Source organism: Ambystoma mexicanum, chromosome 5q (genome assembly GCF_040938575.1).
Source record: "Ambystoma mexicanum isolate Mex_15411 chromosome 5q, UKY_AmexF1_1, whole genome shotgun sequence".
Lineage (NCBI taxonomy): Eukaryota > Metazoa > Chordata > Amphibia > Caudata > Ambystomatidae > Ambystoma > Ambystoma mexicanum.
Genome location: NC_090933.1, coordinates 1,269,929,867 through 1,269,953,159, shown reverse-complemented (window position 1 = coordinate 1,269,953,159; position 23,293 = coordinate 1,269,929,867). Strand labels below are relative to the sequence as shown.

Below are 23,293 nucleotides of genomic sequence, written 5' to 3'. Positions count from 1 at the left end.
AAGATGTAAATTCGCAGCTGCTCAGAAGGTGGAGCCTTGGTCATCAGTGGTTTATTTCCCTATGGTCCCTTCCCTTGGCTGGGTCACAATTTGCTTCCATTTCGACAAGGCTGAGCGCTGTAACACCACTACTGTGTATAGGCGCGTTATAAATGCCATATCATATCATGTGCACAGTACACCAGAACATAGGAACATTTTATAGGAAGGTGGTCACACCAGGGTCTGGGGTTCCCCTGCCGGCACTCTCACATCAGGTTATGCAGTTATTTAGTGGTTGTGTAAGCCTTTGGTCCCACTTATGCACTTTTAAAAGGAACTTCTACAAAAAAAAGCACCCAAGGACAATGTTAATTGATTGACATGGACAGTTGATTAATTTCCGATGCAGTGGATACAAATCTGGTATTGTCACCCTTGTCATATGTCCAGACCACCCGAAATAATGTTCCTCAACCCATCCTTGATAACGGCCACTGAAGAAACAGCTATAGGTTCTCTTGTGATGTAAGGTCGAGTCTACTAAGCAGCTCTGCCTAAAGGCAGACATTGTTGCTTCTTGAGGTGTGTAGTGTGTTAATGTGTGGTCTGAAGTACTGTATTAGTAAAATGAAGTAAAACTTTGGAATGTACAGGTGTGAGTGCTGTTAAAACTGTCATTTGGATACATAGCCCCTGATCTCTCGTGTTGCATTGAAGACTCAGAAACTGACTTTGATCTACATCTGAGCTTGCCATTTCTAGAACCTTCTTATAATCAGCTTGCTTATCTTCCAAGTAAAAGTATTAATATCCCCTGAGCAAAGGAAACAATATTGGCAGAAAAGGTGGAACTTAGGCTTTAGGCAAGAAGTCAACCTCATCTCAGGAGGCCCAGGGTACAAACCTAAAAGGAAAATGCCAAACATCAACTGAGAGGTGTCCATGAAAGGGACCACTGTTCTTCCATTGTTTCAGTCCAAGCAGCACCACCAACACAGCAGCTTACCAGAAATAAGCCATTGCTGTCTTTTCTTGGAAGAAATATACAACTGTTAAAGTTGTATATAATCCCAGCAACTACTTCTTAACTGCCCCAGTTCTAGAAAATCAGCTGGTAGCATGTACACAAAAAAAGTGCTGTGGATAGAAAGTGCAACATCTAATTTCTGTGGCTCACTTTGGAGAAGGAGGTGGGGGCCCAGCTCCTGCATGGCCCTCACTTTATAAGACCAAGCCTCAGCCACAAGGGACAGGGTTACAGGTGAACGTAATCAATAAAAGATCCCCAAACTTCAAAAACCTATTTATGAAACAAATATGGTCCCTTAACAAAAAGGAGACTGTACTAGGTGATAGCTAACACTGATGCCGTATCAGACACACAATTACCATACTCTTGCACAACCGGCTTATGGTTCTAGAAGGCCATGGTCCCAGTCTTGGTTGATGGAATATAATCTCAAGAGGGAATGAAGCACCAAGAAAATACCTCATTAGGACAGGTGGCCTGAACAGCCAACATGCTCTTTAGCATCACTTATTTTAAAAGCAATCACCAGTGTTAACCAGCGCATCCCACGTGATGCAAATGGCGGTAACTGAATGTAAGTGGTTATCCATTGGTACTACTTATTTTGAATAATGTATTAACAATGAGCAAAAACGCAACACAATTGTTCAACAGGAATAACTAATCTGCTTCTGCAAGAGCTCTTTATTTTCATACTGATTTTGTTATTGCAGAGGATACGTTAGGTTTTAACATGCTTTATAAATTCACAGAACAAACAAATTCAACTTTCTCGTATACCCCGGACAGAAGTGTACTGTAAAGAAGATCCAAGAGTCTTGATTAGCAAGCCCAGTTTATGGTGGGGGATTTATGAAGCACTTGCTGTGCTCTGAAACACTGGACGGTTCAGCTCACAGTAAGGTGAGCATAAAGCATTGTCGTCATGGAAACTTATTGTGGTCCTTGAGCATCATATCAATACCCCTTAGAATATTATCAGAAAGGTGACAGCTAACACTGATGCCGTATCAGACACACAATTACCATACTCTTGCACAACCGGCTTATGGTTCTAGAAGGCCCTTCATCTGTGTAGCACAGTCCTGTGAGCAGAGATCTTTTTATACTACAGCAGGTCGGTAACAATGGCTCCCGCACACGCAATATTTTACTCACTCTCCTTTTCACCTGAAAAAAAAACATACATGTTCCAAAAATTGAAAGGTGAGCAACACAGCCTCATGCAACTACCACCTCCCCTTTACAGTGCAATCTGTTCCAAAATCCTTCTTCCAGTCTTGTAATGTCTTTTCTTGTTGTAATGAGTTGACATCCAGATTTGTTATAGTGGTCAGGCATCTGCGGTTTAATTTGTTGCCTCTCATTTTAACCATTAAACAGTATTCAGTGCAAATTAATTTGCCTGAGGCCCCGCATCCTGCGAAGGAAACAACAGGAAGGAAATCAAGGCTCGAGGAACCTGCCTCCACCTTCCTTTGCGTTGGTTTTACTACTTGTCTCTTTTGCAATGTTCCCTTCAACAGCGGGAATCAATCCTAAGGTGATGAATAGCCCTCATTTCCAGAAAACGACGTTCCACAGCTGTAGCCAACAGGGATAGACGAAGAGGGCAATAAACGGAAAGATAATTGATCCATAAAGGTAGTGGTCCAGCATGCCACCTGCAAGGGCCTGGAGGAAGAGCTGCCAGCACTCGAGCACTGTGATTGGGAATTCGACGAGTTCCTGGTACAGAAAGATGCAGAGGAGCAGGGTGATGGCAGGGGTGACCAGTATCAAAAGCAAAGCATAGAGCAACCTGCCGGGATAACAACACATGTTTATGGTCAGAAAAGAAACAATTACAACCATTGTGAGGACCACATAACAAAAGGTACTTCGCTTATGTGTGACTTTTGTCAATGCAGATCCAAAATCATTTCTATACATACAGCATATTACGGGACATGTGACAGAATGGGGACAGGACAGATACTGCACACATTTATGGTGATATGGGGCAACACGGCTATGATTTAATATGAAATAATACAGATATCACTCATTGGATTCTGTGATGGTAAAGGGAACTACGTATCACACAAATTAGTCAAGCAAAGCAGTGATCAGGGGGCAAAACAGATATCACTTACCCTATTCAAAGAATATGACGGTATGAGAGCAATAAAATATGCCAATCCACTTTTTTGTCTTGTGGGTTCACAGGTAAAAGGCTAGGGGATGGAGATCAAGAGATATGCGGACAGAGGACCACTGCCTTGTCCAGGATGCTAGCTCCTGAGAACTGCTCCTTAGCCAATAATCTGCCAGGCAAACTGGGACTGGGAAATAGCTGGGACTGGGAAGTAGCATTGACACGCCTCTAACTTCAATACAGGTCAGGTGACAATGCTGGAAATGTTACGCAAACTGAACTAGCTAAATGCACTGCAAGACAGCCCTGTGTCAATACAGGGACCTTGTGGTAGCTTGCAGGAAGCAGAGTGTATAAACAGGGAATTTTAGGAGCAGCAGACCAGGCTATTACTATCACGAAGTCGGGCATCCATGACATGAGGGCTGTTAGACGTTAAGATGACCGACAAGCTTTACATCATCTCGCAATGCTGAGGTGCAGTGCAGCTCGCAGAAGAAACAGCACACGGGGAAACTAGTTCACACCGGCCTCCAGTGATCTCACGGGCTGCTCCCAAGTATCGCCTAGCAGAAGCACATCACCTGATCAGGAGCCCCATTCGAGCCCCAGATAGGATATAAAAAGTGGGAGATCCACAGAGGTTTAGTGGGAGTAACTACTGAACGCAGAGCAAGGCGTGTGGAAAGGAAGGTGGTGGAGAGGAAGAGATCAGAGAAGATGCGAAGAGGAGAAGAAGGAAAGAGATGAGGTCAAATTTCAAATAGAGAACTGGTGAATGAGAGTAGCAGATATTTGAAGGGGGAAAGAAAGTGTACCTCTTTAATATTTGGGTTAGATGCCAGTCCATGAGGTGCTGGAAAGGAGCCAAAGCTAAACAGGAGAAACACAAGACTGGTGGGGAAGGTGATCCATAAGCCAGCCTAAAGGTAAAACATTTGATTCCAATACCAGTCAGGAGGGGAAAGGTGGACGTTTACAGGATCCAACGATTTGTGTATTGTCCCATCGACAAATTACCTAACGTCCAGGGTTTTGGTAGCGGAATCCAGGTGGACGATTGTGAGGCCTTGACTTCTGTGCCAAACAAGAACGATAGAGTCAACAAAGAAGTGCTCAGGGCACTACAACAACCCAGATAATGAATGTCTGTTTCATTTGTACAGGGGATAACAGTGGTCACAAGAAAGACAGAACCATAGGAATGCAACACTGAAAAGGATCGACATTGTGTCCTCTGCACCAGTCGCAAAATTTACGGCAACGGGATTTGGTTGCCAGCCGCGAGCACCACCCACCATCACATCATCTGGGAGGTCCCAATCCTTATCTCTCACCCTTTCAGATAACAAGGGTGAAGGTTGAGAGTCTGGACCTCTGGATGGAGAACCCTGACCCCCCCTCCCACGAGAGAAGGTCCTCTCGGTAGGGAAAACGGCATGGAGGGCAGATGGACATTTCTAGAAGGTCCGGGTACCACACTCTCCTGGCCCAATCCAGAGCAATGAGGATCATGTGGGATCCAAATCTCTGCAACCTCCTTAGCACTTGAGGAATGACGGGGGCCGGTTGTAGGTGAAAGGGTCGAATGAAAAGATTCTAAATACAATTGTTTCGAATCAAAAGGACCGAAAACCAAAAAATCAAATGCATTTTGGGGCGGTTTGGGGGGTTCCCCAGCAAACCCCCGTCTTTTGCCCAAAAACCACAATTTTTACCTATACCAAGCCCCCAAAAAAAATATACATTTAAAAAAAGGCATTCGATACTTTTTTTCCCCCGATCTTTTTGAGTCAAACGTATTGTATTCGACCCTTTGACTGGACACCACGGGGACCGGAGGAAACGCGTACAGAAGTAGGAATGACTAATCCACGACGAAGGTGTCTCCTAAGGCTCCTCTCGGAGGAAATTCCCTTCAGCAGAATCTCTCGCGGTTGGCACTGGTCGCAAAGAGATCCATTTGTAGGGTTTCCCAAAGGGTGAAGATCTCCAGAAGGACTTCCTGAGCCCACTCCCACTCGTGAGAGACCGTGCTCTGCCTGCTCAGAGGATCCGCCGCCGCATTCTCCTCTCCGGCCAGATGTCCTTCCGGGAGTGATATTCCCTGTTGGATTGCCCAGAACCAGAGGTGCATTGCCTCTCTGCACAACGGAAGTGACCTCCACCCTGCTTTTTGTTGAGGTAATGCATGGCCACTGTGTTGTCAGTCATGATCAGGACACTCTTCCCCCGCACAGACGGCAGAAAAGCCATCAGGGCCAGCCTGATGGCCCTCCGCTCTAACAGGTTGATGTGGAGTTTGGACTCCAACGGAGATCAACGACCGCTGCCGGTCAAATCTTCGGCATGAGCTCCCCATCCTGTGAGGGAAGCGTCCGTCACTACTATCACCTCCGGCCACGGTTGCCAAAACGGCTCCCCCTTCATCAGGTTTCCCTCGTTGGCCCACCAAAGAAGGTCCTGTGAGACCGAGAGTGGAATCTGAATGGGATCCGACATGTTGCCCGAGAATTCTGACCACTGCATCCTGAGGACCCATTGCAGGGATCTCATCCTCAGCCTGGCCTCTGGCACCAGAAAAATGCAGGATGCCATGAGGCCGAGCAACCTTAAGAATTCAAAAGCCGGGAGACACTGGGCATGTTGAAACCTGTCCACCATCTGCACAACGTGATGAGCCCTCACCTTGGGAGGCAAGGACGTGTCCAACACAGTCCCGATGTACTGGAGCTGCTGGGAAGGTATCAGATGCAACTTCTTGAAAGTGAGGGAGAAGCCCAGCTTGTGGAGGGAGAGCAGCAGGTGAGACAGATGATCCATCGCTTACTCGGGAGAACGCGCACGGATCAGCCAGTCGTCCAGGTAGGGGTAGATGTGAATCCCCCCCTCGCCTGAGATACGCAGCCGCCACCACCACCATTAGCTTGGTTAAGACCCTCAGGCGGAAGTCAATCCGAATGGCAGGACCCGAAACTGAAACTGAGCTGCCTGCGCAAACCTCAGGTACTTTCTTTGCTTTGGATGAATCGGCACATGAAAGTAAGCATCCTGTAGGTCCAGAGAACCAACCAATCCTGAAGTTGAAGGGCCTGGAGGACTTGAGAAAGAGTGACCATCTTGAACTTGTCCTCCTGAGAAGTTTGTTCAACCAACGCAAATCCAAGATGGGTCTCAATACCCCGTCTTTCTTTGGAATAAAAAAATATGGGCAATACCATCCCTTGTTCCTCTCAGCTACAGGCACCAGTTCTATAGCGCCTTTCTCCAGCAGGGTCAAGTTTTTCTGCAGATCCAGAAGCTTCAAAGAGACATTCCCCGGTGGATTGTTTTGAGGCCGCTTTAGGAAGGGAAGGCAGTAGGCGTGGGCTATTGTTTCCAGGACCCACGCATCCGAAGTAATAGCTCGCCATTCTTCGAGATGCTGAGACAGTCTGCCCCCCACCGGCGAACAATGGAACATTACCTCATAGTTGTTTTAGAGCGGCTGCGGCAGCACCTGAAGGCGAAGAGGCAGCTGCCTGAGCAGCTTTGGCACTCCTATTTCCCTGACCACCAGGGGTACTTTTTAGATTGACCCCTTTGACTGGCGGCTCCTCTCGTCCTACCAAAAGAGGAGTAGTAACGAAAGGAACCTCCCCTCCACTGCTGTCCCCTAGGACGAAAAGGGGGAGGTTGACTCACAGCTGCGCTCAAAAATTTAGCTGCAGCTTTGGAGGTCTGCAACCTCTCAAGACTCTCGTCAGCCTTGCTGCCAAACAAATGCGCGACATCAAAGGGCATGTTCAAAAGACAGGCTTGCACACCCAGAGCAAAACCCGACTTCCGCAACTGCGCAAATCGGCGTAGAACGGTGCTTGCAGCCATGGACTGGCTAACACTGTCAGCCGTGTCCAATACCGACTGAAGGGATTCACACATGGCATATTTGCCATCTTGTACGAGAGCTAGGAACCCATCCCTTTCTTCCCCTTCGGGAATAAGCTCAGCCGCTAGAGAAACACAATTCCACAGAGTGTGGGAAAATCTTGCTCCGGCAGAAGTGAAGTTGGCAGACTTCAGCGCCATACACACAGCAGAAAACACCTTGTGTACCCAACCATTGAAGCATTTGTCGTCACTATCGGGAGGGATGGTAGGGTACGCCGCCTGCCTCGAGGTGGCCGTAGCTGCCTGAACCACCAAACTCTGAGGAGTGGGGTGAGAGGAAAGGTAGCGGGGGTCGCTACTGGAAGGGCGGTATTTTTTAGTTAACGACTTGTTAACAACTGGAAGAGATTCCGGTGTCTGCCAAGCAGCCGTCACCCTTTCCTGCAACATCAAATGAAAAGCGTCAGAAGACGGACCTTGATCCAAAATATCAGTTACATCTTCCTGAACAAAAGCTTCTGGAGGACTAGACCAACCAAGATACTCCGTGACCCTAACCATCAGTCTCCTATAGGATGACTCAGCATGAGCTGCAGGCTCAGGTTTGCCAAACTCCGCCTCAGCGGAAGTGTCCAAGCCACTGGCATCATGAAGAGTTTGAAGTAACTCTTCCTACTGACTGTCCCCGGAACAGACAGGAGCCACAGCAGGCTCAACCGGGTCAAATTCCAAATCTCACCTCTCCTCATCCTCATAGATATCATCCAGAGGGACAAAGAACTCCTGCCTCGGGACAGAAGAGGGTCTGGAATCCTTAACAGGCCTCACAGACTTGGAAGTAGCCTTCCTTGGAGGGTCCACGGTACCAGGGACCTCCATTGGCAAATTCCGGCCAAAAGGCGTTGAGGGCACCAACTGCTTCGGCATCGACAAAGGCGCCGAGGGCTGGTGTGAAGGTAAAGCTTCGACAGCCTTATCCGAAGGACACAGCGCTGAGGCGGACCTCGAGCCCTTACCTGATTTCTGCGGTTTCGCCGGAGATGAAGACCGAGATCTGGAAGCAGCACGTCTCTGGAGATCAACCTGAACCTTGTCCGAACGGGACCTCGAAGGTTCCCGATGAGAATTGCGCTGGGGACCAGAGCCCGAAGGTGTACGAGCCACGGACCGAGACTGTTCCTTGCCGGCTTCTTGCAAAGGCACGGACGGAACTGTGCCCTGGGATTGAACAATCGCCAGCATCTGCTCCCTGAAGGCTGCCCAATCCTCCGGAGTTGAGGACTTAGTGGGGCAAGCCACTTTCCTCACAGCACCATCTTCCGAGGAGGACGGGGAAGGCGACCGGTGACAGCGCTTCCGAGAATGCCGAGACGAGGATGATTGGCGGGAACCACTCCGGGACCGAGATCCCCGGGACTACTTCCGACGAGAAGAGTCGCCCCTCGAATCGTCAGTGGACATCCTCTTAGCAGCTTTACAGGATTTACTGGGTTTAGAACCCCTACCTACCTGTAACTTCCCCTTACGCTCCCGCAAGGCCTTAGCAGTCAGCGACTGGCATTTGGAACAGTCGTCAGTGTCATGACTCTCTCCCAGACACCACAAACAAATGTGATGCAGGTCCGTAATTGACATCTTAGACTTGCAGCCCTGGCAAGTCTTAAAGCCAGACCGCAGAGTCGGAGGGGTCGAAGAAGAAGAAATATTCACGAGGAATACACGAAGCGTGCCGAATCTCCGAAGCAAACACGTTTGCGTAAAAAATGGAACTAAGGCTACGGGCGCCATGCGTCCTATTTATAACATCCGGTGACGTCGCACTCGACGGAGGCCTTCAAGGGACATCGACCCGATGTCATCGACGCAGGACGCCCTCTGCTGAAAAATGTCTAAAGTAACACAGCTGTGTTGTGGAATACGTTGGAGGACACAATCCATTCGAAATGGCAGGACCGAGGACAACAGTCCTAAGGGAAGGTAGAGGTTACACCAGCATATCAATCAAATTGTTAGGCAGTTTTGTACCCTATCATGGTTAGTCATTTAACTATAAACCATTTGATAGCAATATTAAACTGGACTAGGGAAAAATCACATTGTCTTGAGCCTTCTGCTGAAGCTCTACCGTGGAATATGACTCAAACTATTGTGGTCACTCGGTGGCTATCTGTGCAATACACAAATTCACAAGTGATCGGACACTGAGGTAGTAAAAACACCACAAACATGCACAGTAAAGGTGGGAGATATGACCAATAAATATATCAGGAATAGGTTTCATGTAATCCATGGCAAATACTGTTCATGTCACATGGCCATATGCAATAATGGTTCCATGTGTTACTTCTTCTGCAAAAAATATCGTGATGCAAAAATATCTCCATATTTTTACAGCGAAAGTCACACATGGACCATGCGGGGGACTCCCCTGCAATCCCTGCATCATTTTCTAATGTGCGCGGGACACCTCCTCAACCCCCGCTCCCACATAATATCCCCCCTAAAAATATTGCCTATGGCGAACCAAACTGCCATATCTACGGCAATATTTTTGTTGGGGATATTATGTAGTGATACCGTAATAACAATACAAAAGAGACACCAGTACAGCACTTTCTAACATGTTATGCCATGCTGATGTATGCAATGCCAAGAATAAGTGGGTACCAGCATTGGCAACAAAAATGAGTTAACAAGTTAAACTTACTTGGGCCCTATAGGCTGGACAATGGCAGCCACTGGAACCAAAGTAACGGCCAATAGAAAACCTAGAGAGAAATTAATGAGTGAAATGCATCCAAGCTGCACAGCCAGGTAGAGCAGGGATATCAGCTTCAGAGTCATCCAGCCTCGATCAGTCCCTTCACCCGCCAGAAACCTGAGAAAACAAACAAAAGAATATAATGAAGAGTTTAACATGAATGTGGTGGTAAGAATATGCCGCAACAGTAAAATATGGCATGATACAGGGGAGAAGCTACTGCTTTACAAGATAATGGAAATCACACTTGTTAGGGAGTTTCACTTAAGTTACTGTCGGTGACAGAACCTAGAAAAGCCCACCTTGGATGTACAGGGTTCCAACTCTTAGGTTTGGCCTGAACCACAGAAAGGTTTGGTAGAATGGCTGAGCAGCCAGGTTTAGTCTAGATGGGGAGGAAGGCTGTAGGAAGGTACTGTGAGATAACTGAAGTTGTCTGACCCGCTACTCCCTGGGAATCTGTCACCCAGGTGGCCAGGACATGGCCATCGCTTTTGGATCCAGTTCCTGGGGGTGGACCAGTGTGGGAGAATCACCTTGGTGAGGGGTGCGCTTGGAGTGGAAGTTGGACACTGGATGTTGAGACGTGGTAGCCCCTTCCCTGTAATACCTTTACCCCATCCTACCAGGTAGGATACTTAGGAACTCAACCCCCACCCCCTTTCCCAACACGAACACTTTCTCATGGACAGCTCACTGTGAGAGAAAATTGACTAAAACCTGAGCCGTCTACCTGACCCAATACAATGGTCAGGAAATTACTTACTGACCATTACACACATCTGACATCTGTTTTCCTAAGCGGTCTGGTCTTGTTTACGTAGTAAAGGACCGCCCTACGCACATCTAGGGTGTGTAGTTTAACCTCAGCCGAGCTTTGTGGGTTTTGGAAGAAAGCCGGAAGCTTGATGGACTGGTTTACATGGAATCTAGAAATAAACTTAGGTGAGAACCTAGGGTGTGTCCGTAAAACCAGCTTATCCTTATGAATAGTAAAGAAAGGATCCTGCACTGACAGAGTCTGAATTTCACTGACCCTTCTTATGGATGTAATGGCTACTAAGAAGGCAGTCTTATAGGTCAGGTGTTTGAGACTTGTCTTATGCATGGACTCGAATGGGGGGCCCATGAGTTTAGATAGCACCACGTTCAGGTCCCATCCTGGTGGTGGGTTAGATATAGGAGGATGAAGTCTCTTTGCTCCCTCCATGAAGGCTTTAACCACGGGTACCTTCCACCACGACACCTGGCTATGTGAGGTGTGTATGCTGACAGTGCTGCCAGGTGTACCTTTAGTGAGTTGAAAACCAACCCTGCGTCTAGCAGCTGGAGCATGTATGTCACAATTGTGGAAGGAGTGCAATCAACTGGGTTGATTTGTTTATTCTGGCACCAGATAACGAATGTCTTCCATTAGTCGAAGTAGCAATGCCTCGTGTTCGGTTTCCTAGACTCTTTTAGGATGTCCATACACCTCTGTGGTAAATTGAGATGTCCAAACTCTATGACCTGCTCCATGCTCCTGCTCTATGCTGCTAGGTTCATGGAGTTGGGTAGAGGATGCACCTTCTGACCTTGGTGCTGGGACAAAAGATTGTACCAGCCCGGGAGTTTGATGGGATTGCACACCGAAAGTCTGCGTAGGTGTGGAAACCACGGTTGTCTCGCCCACATGGGAGCAACTAGGACAAGCGTCATCAACTCTCTGTTCATCTTGTTCACCACCTTCCTGATGAGAGAAGTTGGTGGAAAAGCGTACGCAAACATCCCTGACCAGTTCATCCACAGGGCGTTCCCCCAGGGAGTCTGGTTGGGGAAACCTGGATGCGAATCCTGGACGCTGTCTGTTTTCGCTTGTGGCGAATAGGTCTATAGTGGGGAAACCTCACTGAGAGAAGAGATCTTCTACGATTTCTGTTTCGACACCATTCATGTTCCTCCGGAAGGGGATCTCTGCTCAAAGCGTCCGCTAGAGAATTGAGATCCCCTGGAACATGTTGAGATGACAGAAAGATGTTCCGTCTGAGTGCCCATATCCAAATTTTCTGGGCAAGTCTGGACAGATTTGGCGAACGAGTCCCTCCTTGCTTGTTCAGTTAGAACATGGCTGTGCACAGACAGGTTCAGTAGGTGGGGCTCGAACGCTTGAAGTGCTCTGAAAACTGCCAGAAGCTCTAGCAGGTTGATGTGATTCTTGGCCACTGTGTGAGACCAGAGACCCTGAGCTGTGTGGTGGAGATGGTGAGCTCCCCATCCTGTCAGGCATGCGTCCGTCGTGACTACCGCCTGTATCTCGGGATCGTAAAAGGGTTTCCCCTTGGATAGATTGTCTCTTGTCCACCAGTGGAGGCTTTGTACAAGTGTTGGCGAAACGACCAATAGATCATCCCATTGACCACTTACCTGAGACCTTAGTTTTGCCAACTATTCTTGCATGGGACGCATGCGCAGGCGCTCGTGGGTGACCAGGTAAATACATGACGCCATCATGCCCAGCAAACGCATTGCTTTGCGTACTGTTATCTGGCGACCGGTTTGATATTGTGGAATTTGCAGTAGTATATTCCGAATTCTTTCCTCTGAAGGAAAAGCCAACCCCTCTTGAGTATTTAGAACAGCTCCTAGGAACTGCTTGGAGGTGCTGGGCACCAGACTTGATTTTTTCTCGTTTATGGAGAAGCCCAATTCGAAGAGGAGGTCGATAGTTCTTTGAATGTTTGGCCTGCAAATTACTGGGGGCTCCCCCGTGATGAGCCAGTCGTCCAGATAAGGGTACACTGGGATTGCCTCCCTGCGTAGGTGTGCCGCCGCCACCGCCAGTACCTTGGTGAATACCCTTGGAGCCGAGGCTATCCCGAAGGGCAGAACCTTGAACTGGTAGTGCTGACTGTCCATCTTGAAGCGCAGATATTTTCTGTGCGCTGGGAACATGGAAATATGAAAATAGGCATCTTTCATATCCAATGTTGCCATGTAATCCCCCTTTTTTAGGAGGGGAATTACCTCTTGGAGAGTAGTCATGCAAAATTTTTGGGGCTTGACATACTTGTTTGCAGGCCGCAAGTCCCACCAATCCCCTCACACCCCTGGCCTAGAGGTTCGCGGCCCAGACATCCGCCACGAGAGGAGTTTGCCCACCTACCAGATGACCAGATACCCTGGTACAGGAACATACGGATGTGCCCACCAGCCTGCCCAACAGCCTGCCCTGCTCATGCCGACACCTGCGGCATGGATGAACTCGAATGAACCATGCAACAGTAAATTAACACATCGTTAGAGATGCCATGACGACCTAGCCAACGGTCAGCACACCCGTGCAAACATGCACACTGGACACTCCCACACCAATCCACACGAAGAACATATTTAGTGCTATGACGTAGGTGACGGACACACCCACTGACGCGCATCTTTATTATTTTTCACATAGGCTTTTCAAAATGCAGAAACGCAAGACGCACAATGAACTCATCTAAAATGCTTGCTCACGCTTCTCCTAAACCCATGCATTGCAATGAGAAATATAACGAAGACATGATACTGGGGATAAAGCAATATGATACCATAACCTAAAGCGCTGTGTATCAAACGTTTCCACCTATGCACCAGGCCCAAGTAGGCCGCAAGCAAGAGCTTCCATGAACAATGAATGAGCAAGAGTACAGTTGCTGACCCTGCAGAATGAGCCCGGCGAGAGCAGACAGTCAAGGGCACAATGTTGCAAACTCGCATGCCGCAAGCCGACGCCAAGGTCACGCCTGCAAATTAAGCCAGGCACACAGTGGAAAATGCAATATTAATTGTGCAGAATTCTGCCTCAACCACGGTCTCGCCTCACATGACCAAGCCGAACCTGACAGGGTGCCAGGCCCAGGAGGAGGGAGGCGCCTGGATCCCACGTTTCAAGACACAGGCAGTTACAATTAAGCGACTCAATGGACATCTGCGGCGGGGGGAGTAGTCTGCCTTCCAGCATATGAATAAATCCTCACATTGTCTGCACATACCCATAGTGATACATTGTTGCAAATGACAGGTGCACCGCGAGCTGGGAACAGCGATGGTCCCAGACTGGGGGGCTCGCGAGTGGACCAATCAGAACATGGGGATCTTATCACTGACGCCATTAACATTAGCCAATCCTCAGGGGTCTTCATGTAACAATTTTCATGTATCAAATTGAAGGGACACCCCAAGTATACCACCTGACTGACCCTCAACCACTAATAACGCTCTCTATACGTATGCTATACTAACCCTACCACTCGAGGAACCAATCCAGAGTGGCGATAGGTTTTTTGCTAACTTTCCCAGGTGACGCAAGTAGCGCGTCCTACTAAGGTAAAAAGGGCCTGCGAGCCCCACGATTGGAGAGTGTCAGGACGGACGCGTACGATCCTTGACCCATCCCTGCCGTTTTGTTTAATAAACAGCAGAATCACCTTGCTTCTTGCATGTGTCTCATACTCATTTTTTTTGGGCTATACGGGAGGAGTTGGGGCCTCCCTGCCCGGAGGTCCGCGGACGGCCCAACCGACCCCGGGAGAATTTCCCCCCGACAAGTTGAAGGCACTGCTGAGATCTGTTTAAGGTCTGCTTCTATTTTATTTTTCCGAGTATTCCCGTTGCGAGGAGGCCCGGCGGCGCGGCCCCCTCTGCCGCTGCCCCCTTTTGAGGACTACAGGACCATCGCGAAACTGGGAGAAGACCGGACAGCGCAATCCGGATATTGGCCTTCGGGAGCCGGTTGAGAAGTATCCCGCCCGCGGTTGGCGAGTGTTCAGACGTGGTCCAGACGAGGGGAGGTGGCGAGCCGCTTGGAGGGGTGCACGCAGTCGAGCGGCCCCGCATCAAGAGAACTTGGTGAGTATGCCACGCACAACAAGCAATGTGAAATTGTGAGGGAGGGGGGAGGAATTGAATACGGGAGGCGGGAGGTGTTACACAGGTGCGCGGCGAAGGTTTGATAAATTAGTGTTGACGGTGCAATGAATGGTAGCTGGACAAGTGCGAGAGCAGTCCGCTACGTTACGGAAGAGAAGGGGGCGGAGCACGAAAACATCACGTGCGGCCGCTCGTAGACACTGATTGGCCTAGGTCGCGACCACGTGTAAGGGTGTGTGTGTGTGTGTGTGTGTGTGCGGTTTCCTACGATTTGGTGATTATTGATCAATGAGTAGATGAGGATCCCTATTGATCGAGCAGGAAACTCGATAGATAGATGACGTTTCCCTGTAGGCGGTAGCTAGCTGGTTGCCTAATACGGAAGATAATTGGCTGGTTAAGCCCTCCTGTCGAGGGGCGTATCACACGCGAGGCGACGCAGCGTGCGCAGTCCGATTATATTGTTGATTACCTTGTTCCAGGCGTGACAGGAAGACAGCTGTGGGGTTAACGGGGGTAGATTGCAAGAGTATTTTGAACTTTTAAAAACATGTGAAGAACTTACCAGTAGTTTTGAAGAGATCGGTGACGTCACCAGTAGGGCTTTCATAGGATATCTCGAACACAAGGCATCTTTCTTTCTGAGAGTGATGGGGAAGAGAATTGTGGTAAGGGAGTGGAGACGGAGGTAAACGGTAACGAGTTGATCGGGGGGAAGGTGAAAAGGGGGACGTGGCTGCGCACGGAGAACGCCGGCCACGGCATGTGAAGACAGGGGAGGAGGAGTAAGAGAAAGTGGGACGGCTGTATAAGAACGTCACAAGGGGCACGCAGCCGCAGGGGGCTACGTGCGCCTCGGCCGCAGGGGGCCGTAAAGGTGTTCGGTAAAGGAAGAAAAGAAAGAAAAGAATATACAAATGCAAATGCTATATTTTACTATTTTTCCTTAGCGGACAATCGCAAGTACCCAAAATTACGGCGCCAGGTAAAGATCTAAGGCCGTATAGTGTACACTGTTAGCAAGATAACCGCTACCAAATAGGGGAAGGATAACACGTGAAGCGCTACTATGTCATACGGGGCAGGATCGGGAGGGTGGGGGAACACCCTCACTACCCCGCTACAGCACATATGTAAAACACTGTCACCCCATAGGGAGAAACTGATCAAGTATAGCATAGAATGGACATAGGGGACGGACAACAAAATGACGACACCATGGCCGCCTAATGGCAGTTTCGATCCATATACCCAACATTCACTATTAACCCATCTACATAACACATACAAGGGGAAGAAGTTGATGCACCACGTAGAGGTGTTTAACTTATGGAGGATGTTCCAAGGGTCCCGACCAGGACCAAACGGAATGTTCATTATGGGGGAAACAACGGAAGAGGAGAAGATTAAGGAGGAAGGAGAGAATGGGGAAAAAGAGAGTGAAGGCACACAGAACACGGGGAACGGAGAAGAGGGAGGAGAGAAGAGTAACAACATAAACGAAAAGGAAATAAAGAAGGAACAGAGCGACGATATACCCCTAGCGAAGGTAGTGAAAAAGGAGGAAGGGGGGTTATATCCTTTAACAGAACTACGAGACATGGTTCAATTAAGGGCGGCTGAGGGGTACTCAAACCCGGCATACAGCCCGCCACCATATACAGCCACAGGTAGCCACACAGGAAGGGAGCAGAGTAGCACGACGGGATCAGCTCGCACGAAAATGCCCGCAGGGGAAGGGGGGATTGGCGAAGAGCAGATCGCAGGAATAGGACAGGATGAGTGGGTAGCTGCGCAGGTATTATTAAAATTACGAGGTTCATTAACAGAAGAAGAGGAGGAGGTAGTAAGGAAAATGGACGAGGACAACACCAGGAAGAGTGAAAGGAAAGGGGAAGAGGGGAAAAGAAATGGGGAAGAGCTGTTACGACAGAAGGAAGAGATTTTGGAAGAACGATTAGCAGAATTAAGGGATGAGCAGAATGCACTGATCAAGCAGCTCGAGAGAGAGGAAAGAGAGAGAGCACGGGAAAGGAAAGAAAGCAAGAATGAGTTGGACAAAATGAGGGAACGAACTGAGGAGCAAAAGAGAGAAGCAGAAAGGGTGAAGGCAGTAGCAGAAAGGGTATCCAGAGCAGCACTGCGTGACAAGAAAAGGGAGGAAGAAGAGAAAGAAAAGGAAATGGAAATATGGAGAAGGAGATTACTATCAGAAATGACAAGGAAATACGAAGAAGGGAGGATGATAGAGGGTATATTAGAACGGGAAAGAGCGAGATGGGAAAGGAAGAAAGAAGAAGAAAGGATAAGGGAAAAGATGAGTATTGAAGTAATGGAGGAATTGAAAAAGAAAAGAGAGGAAATTGGTAGAGAAATAGCGGAGAAAAATGAAGGGGAAAGAGAAGATAGGAGAGGGGGGAGTGAAGTAAGGAGGTATGTATACAGAGACACAGAAGTAGCAACAACATCAGCACAAAGGGGAGCAATTGGCAAAGAAGACAAGGGAGGAACGGATCTAATAGACTTAAAAACAGTAACGATTAGGGGGAAAAAGATAGATTGGGGGTTGCCATTAATGGAGGACTTTTGCAGTGAGGAAGGAGAAGGAATGGAGAAGGAAGGGAGAGACAGTGAAAGGGAAAGCTTAGATAAATTATACATCACCCGGACAAATGGAGAATCACCATGGATCTGCAGGAGAAAGGAAGAACTGGAGGGAAGTGAGGAGGAAGAGCAAGGAGTAGCGGAAAGGCAGACACGTGCAGCCACACCCTCACCATCCCCTCCCACATGCTCCACTACCTCACGCTCATTACGTGCAACATGCCCATCTAAACTCGCGCCCTTCCCCCACGAACTGACACCCTATGCAGGCAGGCTTAGAGACCTCCCTGGACGCAGGCAGGGAGAATGAATACACACGCCCACATTAAATAAAGGAAATGATAAAAGAAAGGGAAGAGATGGAGGAGAAACAGTTACGAGCAGGGGAAATATGGACCCCATTGACGATGTAGAAGACAGGGAAGAAGAGGAGGGGTGTACGGATTTGATTGTGTGGGACCCAAGGGGCCAACCAGGACACAACTTAATGCCACTTCTGGAGAGGGGAGGCGTTAGACCACAATACGTCCCCTGGAAGCATGCAGACAAGGAAAATATAAAGTGCAGGCTCCCATCATTAAGTGGAGGTGCGGGAAAATGGATATATGAAATGGAAAAACACACCGCAGGACAGAAATTGGCAGTGGAGGATGTAAAGGGCCTTCTAATATCAATATTAGGGGATGCAGCAGATGACATCTGGAAGAGAGCAGGCTTCCGCGGGGTCACAATAACAAACACATCACACGATGGGGCACCATTCGCAAACTGCAGACATGCATTATGGCAGGCGCTGAGGGTACAGTACCCAGACACATCAGACATAGGAGCAATTACCTCACGCAAGATGCGTGAGAACGAAGATCCTGTTGATTATATCCAGGAAATTCAAGAGAAGTGGCGTATGGAAACTAGAGAACAATGGGACAAGACACCAGCAATATTCTATCATATACTAGTACAAGGGCTCCCAGAAGCAGTTCAGAAACAACTGAAGAAAGTAGTGGGGATGGAAGCAAAAGCATGGCCAGAAATACAACTGACGATAGTGCATCATTGTAGGACATGGCAAGAAAAAATGAAACAAAAGGAAGAGGATAGAAAAACGGAAGAGGCTAAATTAGTACAGAAAAAACTTACTAAATACACGATGGAAGGTGCACTAATAACTACACCTGCAACAATGACTCAAAGCCCCACACAAGTAGTGGCTGCACAAGATCCCTCCCAAATACAATCATCACAGACTGTAACACAACAGCTGTCGCCACTCCAACCATACACGACTTACATGGGAGGAGGATACTCAACGCCAGGAGCTGGGTATTATAATTACAACAGGGGAAGGGGAGGAATGATGAGGGGGAGAGGATACAGATATAACACACAACAGCAGGGGGGAGGATTTAGAAATTTCTACCCCACCGGGCAACCAATATACCAGGACAACCAAGGAAGCTTTCCATGGCAGAACAGGGAACCACCGGTGTGTTGGATTTGTGGATTAGTAGGGCACATGTCACGCACGTGTAGAGTGAGACCAGGCACACCATCATGGGGTGAACAGGGACAACAAGGGCCTACACAGGAACAGCAGGGCATCCAGCAACAGCAGGCATTGCAACAGGGAAATGGGCAGCAACAACTAGTAACACAACAACAGCCACAGACATATTCACTGCCACAACAGGTAGCGATAACACAACAACCCCAAGTACAGCAAGTACAGCAACCTGCCCAAATCCAAGACCATAACATAACCTCTACCAATACACAACTACAGCAAACACAACTGGGAAGGGCGACGGTCCTGGGACACAACCCTTACACAGGAAGTGGTCAATCATTATACCCTCAATAGGACAGCCCACAGACGGCCTTGGTGTGTCCCATCCTGTCGGTAACACCTAATAGTGCGGAGGAACCACGCATAGAGGTAACGATAGGTGACAAAAAATTATCATTCCTTGTTGACACCGGGGCGACCCGGTCTTGCATAAGGGAAGGTAAATTTAAGATGTCAGGTGAAGCCATGAACACCCAAGGATTCTCTGGGGCTAGGGGGTTGGTTCCCTTTACTGATAACATTCCCTTATCAATAGGGGATTATGACATGTCAGTCCCGCTTTTATATTCTAGGGCCTCACCAGTAAACATACTGGGGAGAGACATAATGAGCAGGTTGAATATGATGATCTCCTTTACGGAGGACGGCATAATTTGCTCCACTCCAGGAATTAACATGCTCACTGCACGACAAATTATGCAAGCATACTGTGGACAGACAGTGATTAGGGCTGAGCCAGTAGATGGTGAACTGTTCCAGTACGGGACAGACATGGCATTTGCATGGATGCCAGGAATAGAAGGAAAGATCTGGAGGAGGCCAGCAGCCTATTTGTTTAGACCAGAAACACCAGCCAATGAACCAGAAGGAAAGGTAATTTCAGTGAACATAGAGAGCATTATAGCAACTGCTGATTACATCGCAGTACATGCCCAAGACAGAGAAGGAAGAGCATTGAGGGCAGTGATAGCACTAGCAGAGGGATGTAGGCTCACCCAGGTGTCAGATGAGGAGCTCTTCTCAGAAGAAAAGGAAGAAGGTGAAATGGTGTTTATGATGAGTGTAGAAATATGGCTAAGAGTGACGTACAAACAAGTAGCACAGAAAATTGCAATGGCACTTGAAGCACCCACATCCACCCCAGTTCCCTTCTTTGAGGAGGATATGGCAAAGGTACCAACATCATTATGGACTACTAGTCCCTATGACGTGGGGTGCATAAAAAGTATAGGGGGAGTAAGAATAAAATTGAAAAAAGGTGCAATACTCCCCAGAGTGAAGCAGTACCCACTATCTAAAGAGGCAGATGAGGGCATATATGAAACAATAACGGCCCTTATAAATAATGGCATATTGGTACCATCAGAGTCACCATGTAACACAGCTGTATACCCAGTGCGCAAAGCTAAAGGGGGGTCTTGGCGCTTCATACAGGACCTCAGGCCCTTGAACAACATAGTGGAAGCAGAATACCCCATAGCAGCAAACCCGGCCACAATATTGTGCGGCATTCCAGCAGAGGCATCACGATTTACAGTGATAGACCTCAAAAATGCCTTTTTCTCAATACCTCTGCACCCAGACTCACAAGATCTGACAAGCTTCACGTACAGAAACACAAAATGGAAACACACCAGATTGCCACAAGGGTACTGCGAGTCCCCCTCAATTTTCAACAGAGTAATACAGATGGACTTGGGTAACATTGAAGTGGAAAGCACAGTGTTGCAGTATGTTGATGACATCATAATTTGCAGCACAAACGAAAGAAGATGCAGAGAGGACTCATTGAAGATGCTGACAATATTGGCTGAAAAGGGTTACAAGGTAGACAAGGAAAAGTTACAGTACTGTCAGGAACAGGTACTTTACATTGGTCAGCTCATATCCCAATACGGAAGAAAGATTGCACCACAAAGAGCACAGGCCATTTCAAAAACGCCGCTGCCCCAAACAGTGAGGGAACTGCAGCAGTTCCTGGGACTGTGCAACTACTGTAGAGCCTGGGTATTTGATTACAGCTCATACATAGGACCCCTACTTGAGGCATTAAAAGAAGCTAGCAAAGGGAAGAAAAAGTTGGGGTGGACAATGGAAATGAAAGAGGCCTTTGATGAACTGAAAGATGCAATATCAACTGCTCCGGTACTGGCCACCCCAGATTAGGAACGACAATTCTTTATATTTTCACATTGCGACTCAGCAGTAATGAAAGCAGTGTTGACTCAAAAAACAAGCATGGGTTACAAACCAGTAGCATTTTACAGCGGCCACTTGGATCCTGTGATGTTAAGTCATTTCCCTTGCGAAAAAAGGTCTCGCCGCAGCTGCCTTTGCGGTAGAGAAAGCATCATCAATAACAATGGGGTGCCCAACCACACTATTTGTGGAACATGCACTATTTGCAATATTGAACAAGCCTAAGTCCACACTTACCACGCAGAGGGCGTCAGGTTATGAGATCATCTTATCTAGACCAGAACTATCAATTGTTAGATGCAGCATGGTTAACCCTGCAAGGTTTATAGCAGAAGTAATTGAGGAAGGAGATTATGCACACGATTGTACACAGACTACCGAAATGTACTCATGTACTAGAAAAGTTGAAGAGAACGCACTAGATGGAGGTGAGCTCTTGTTCATTGATGGGTCATCAACAATAGACCAAAGTGATGGGATAAGGAGAACTGGGGCAGCAGTGGTAAAAATGACAGAGGAACCAGTGTGTGTGGCAATGAAATGCGTACAATTACCACAGCATTACTCCGCTCAAGCAGCTGAATTGGTTGCACTGATCTTGGCATTGAAGGAAAGCTTTGACAAAAGAGTGACTATATATTCCGACAGCGCATATGTCACGTCTACTGTCCACTCAGGATTGTCCAAATGGAGAAGAGGGTTTAGGAGAGCTGACGGCACCCCAGTACAACATGCTCTCTTGTTAGCTGAACTAATTGAAGTAATAAATGACCCCCAAGAATTAGCTTTGGTCAAATGTACCGCACACACTAATGGAGAAGATCATATCTCAAAAGGGAATGCAGCAGCAGACGCACATGCGAAGTATGCTGCATATTTTGGTGAGATATGGAACCCCCCAGAGTTAGAGAGAGGGAGAGGGAGGGGGATAGCTAAGGAGATGTTGATAAGAGAAGGGTACACCCATCTCCCAGCCACACAGATAATGGAGCTACAAGCGGCTGCACCAATGGCAGAAAAAGAAATATGGGTAAAAAGAGGATGTACAATGTCACCAACTGACGCACTATGGCGCCAGGGTAACACAGGAAAGATGGTAATGCCATTGGCACTATTGAACACCGCCCTGAGCCAACTCCACCACCCAGCCCACACAGGCAAGGAAGTTATTGCAGCACGAATTAGGGAAGATTGGTTCTGTCCTGAGTTAAATTCCCATGTGACAAATTCTATCAGCAATTGTCTCACATGTCAACAGTTCACGGCCGGTCACACGTTGAAGGTGATAAAAGGTACTATACCCCGGCCAGAGGGACCCTTCCTGCACATCCATATTGACTATGTTGATATGATCAACGTATGTCAAGGAAATAAGTATATGATTGTAGTAGTATGCCCATTCTCCAGGTGGATTGAGGAAGGACCCTGCTCACACCCAGATGCATTCAGAGCAGCTAAATTTCTAGTGAGGGAGGTTTTCCCCAGGTGGGGAGTGTGCGAGGTACTGCAGTCAGATAATGGCCCGCATTTCGCTAATGAAATGTTCCAGCACATCACATCCTTACTGAACATCAAGCATAAATTTGCATGTGCATATCACCCGCAGGCCAACGGTACATGCAAACGCCTGAATGGCCTACTGAAGGAGGCAATTGCAAAGATACAGCAAACAACGAAGAAGAGTTGGTTGTATTGCCTTCCGCTAGCCCTATTTGAGCTAAGGAATAGACCAGGCTCCGATCACCACCTCACCCCTCACGAGGTGGTGACCGGACGTCAAATGCGCCTTCCTCTAACGCCAACATCAAGAGCATTCACAGATTATGAAAACACTGCAACTGTTCTTGGTGATGAAATGTACCAATATGTGTCTTCTTTGATTACTAGCGTAGTGTTTGTGTCTCAACAGCTCGAGCGCACGCGGGGCGGGTCTAAGAGTGATCAACAAGAAGACGCGGATAAAGAATTGGAAAAGGGAAAACTGTGCAAAATTGCTAAAGGTGACCACGTACTACTCCGCAATTTCAACAGAAAGTGGAACAGCCCACGCTTCACTGGCCCCCACCTGGTAGAGGAAGTATCTACGAGAGCAGTAAAGTTACAGGACAAACATGCTTGGAATCACCTACACGACGTAAAGATCTGCAAACTCCAGACCCGCCCTAGCGTCACCGACAGGGCCATTGGAAGAACAGCAACAGCGTCACCCACGGAGGAAGAGACTTCTACCACAGCTGACGACCTAAGTGTCTCCCT

The 23,293-nt window shown here is 48.0% G+C and overlaps 1 protein-coding gene across 3 annotated transcripts in view; it reads right to left on the bottom strand.

The window, feature by feature from the left end:
• Positions 1 to 1,669: 1,669 nt before the first annotated feature.
• The window catches only part of GPAA1 (glycosylphosphatidylinositol anchor attachment 1), a 356,377-nt gene continuing 334,753 nt past the window's right edge, over positions 1,670 to 23,293 (bottom strand). For all 3 annotated transcript variants that reach the window (XM_069621807.1, XM_069621808.1, XM_069621809.1), the window contains 2 exons: positions 9,727 to 9,897; positions 1,670 to 2,813 (listed from right to left, as the gene is read on the bottom strand). In XM_069621807.1, coding sequence (XP_069477908.1) covers positions 2,570 to 2,813; positions 9,727 to 9,897 — 415 coding nt within the window. In that variant the 3' untranslated portion in view covers positions 1,670 to 2,569. The remainder of the gene's footprint in view (positions 2,814 to 9,726; positions 9,898 to 23,293) is intronic.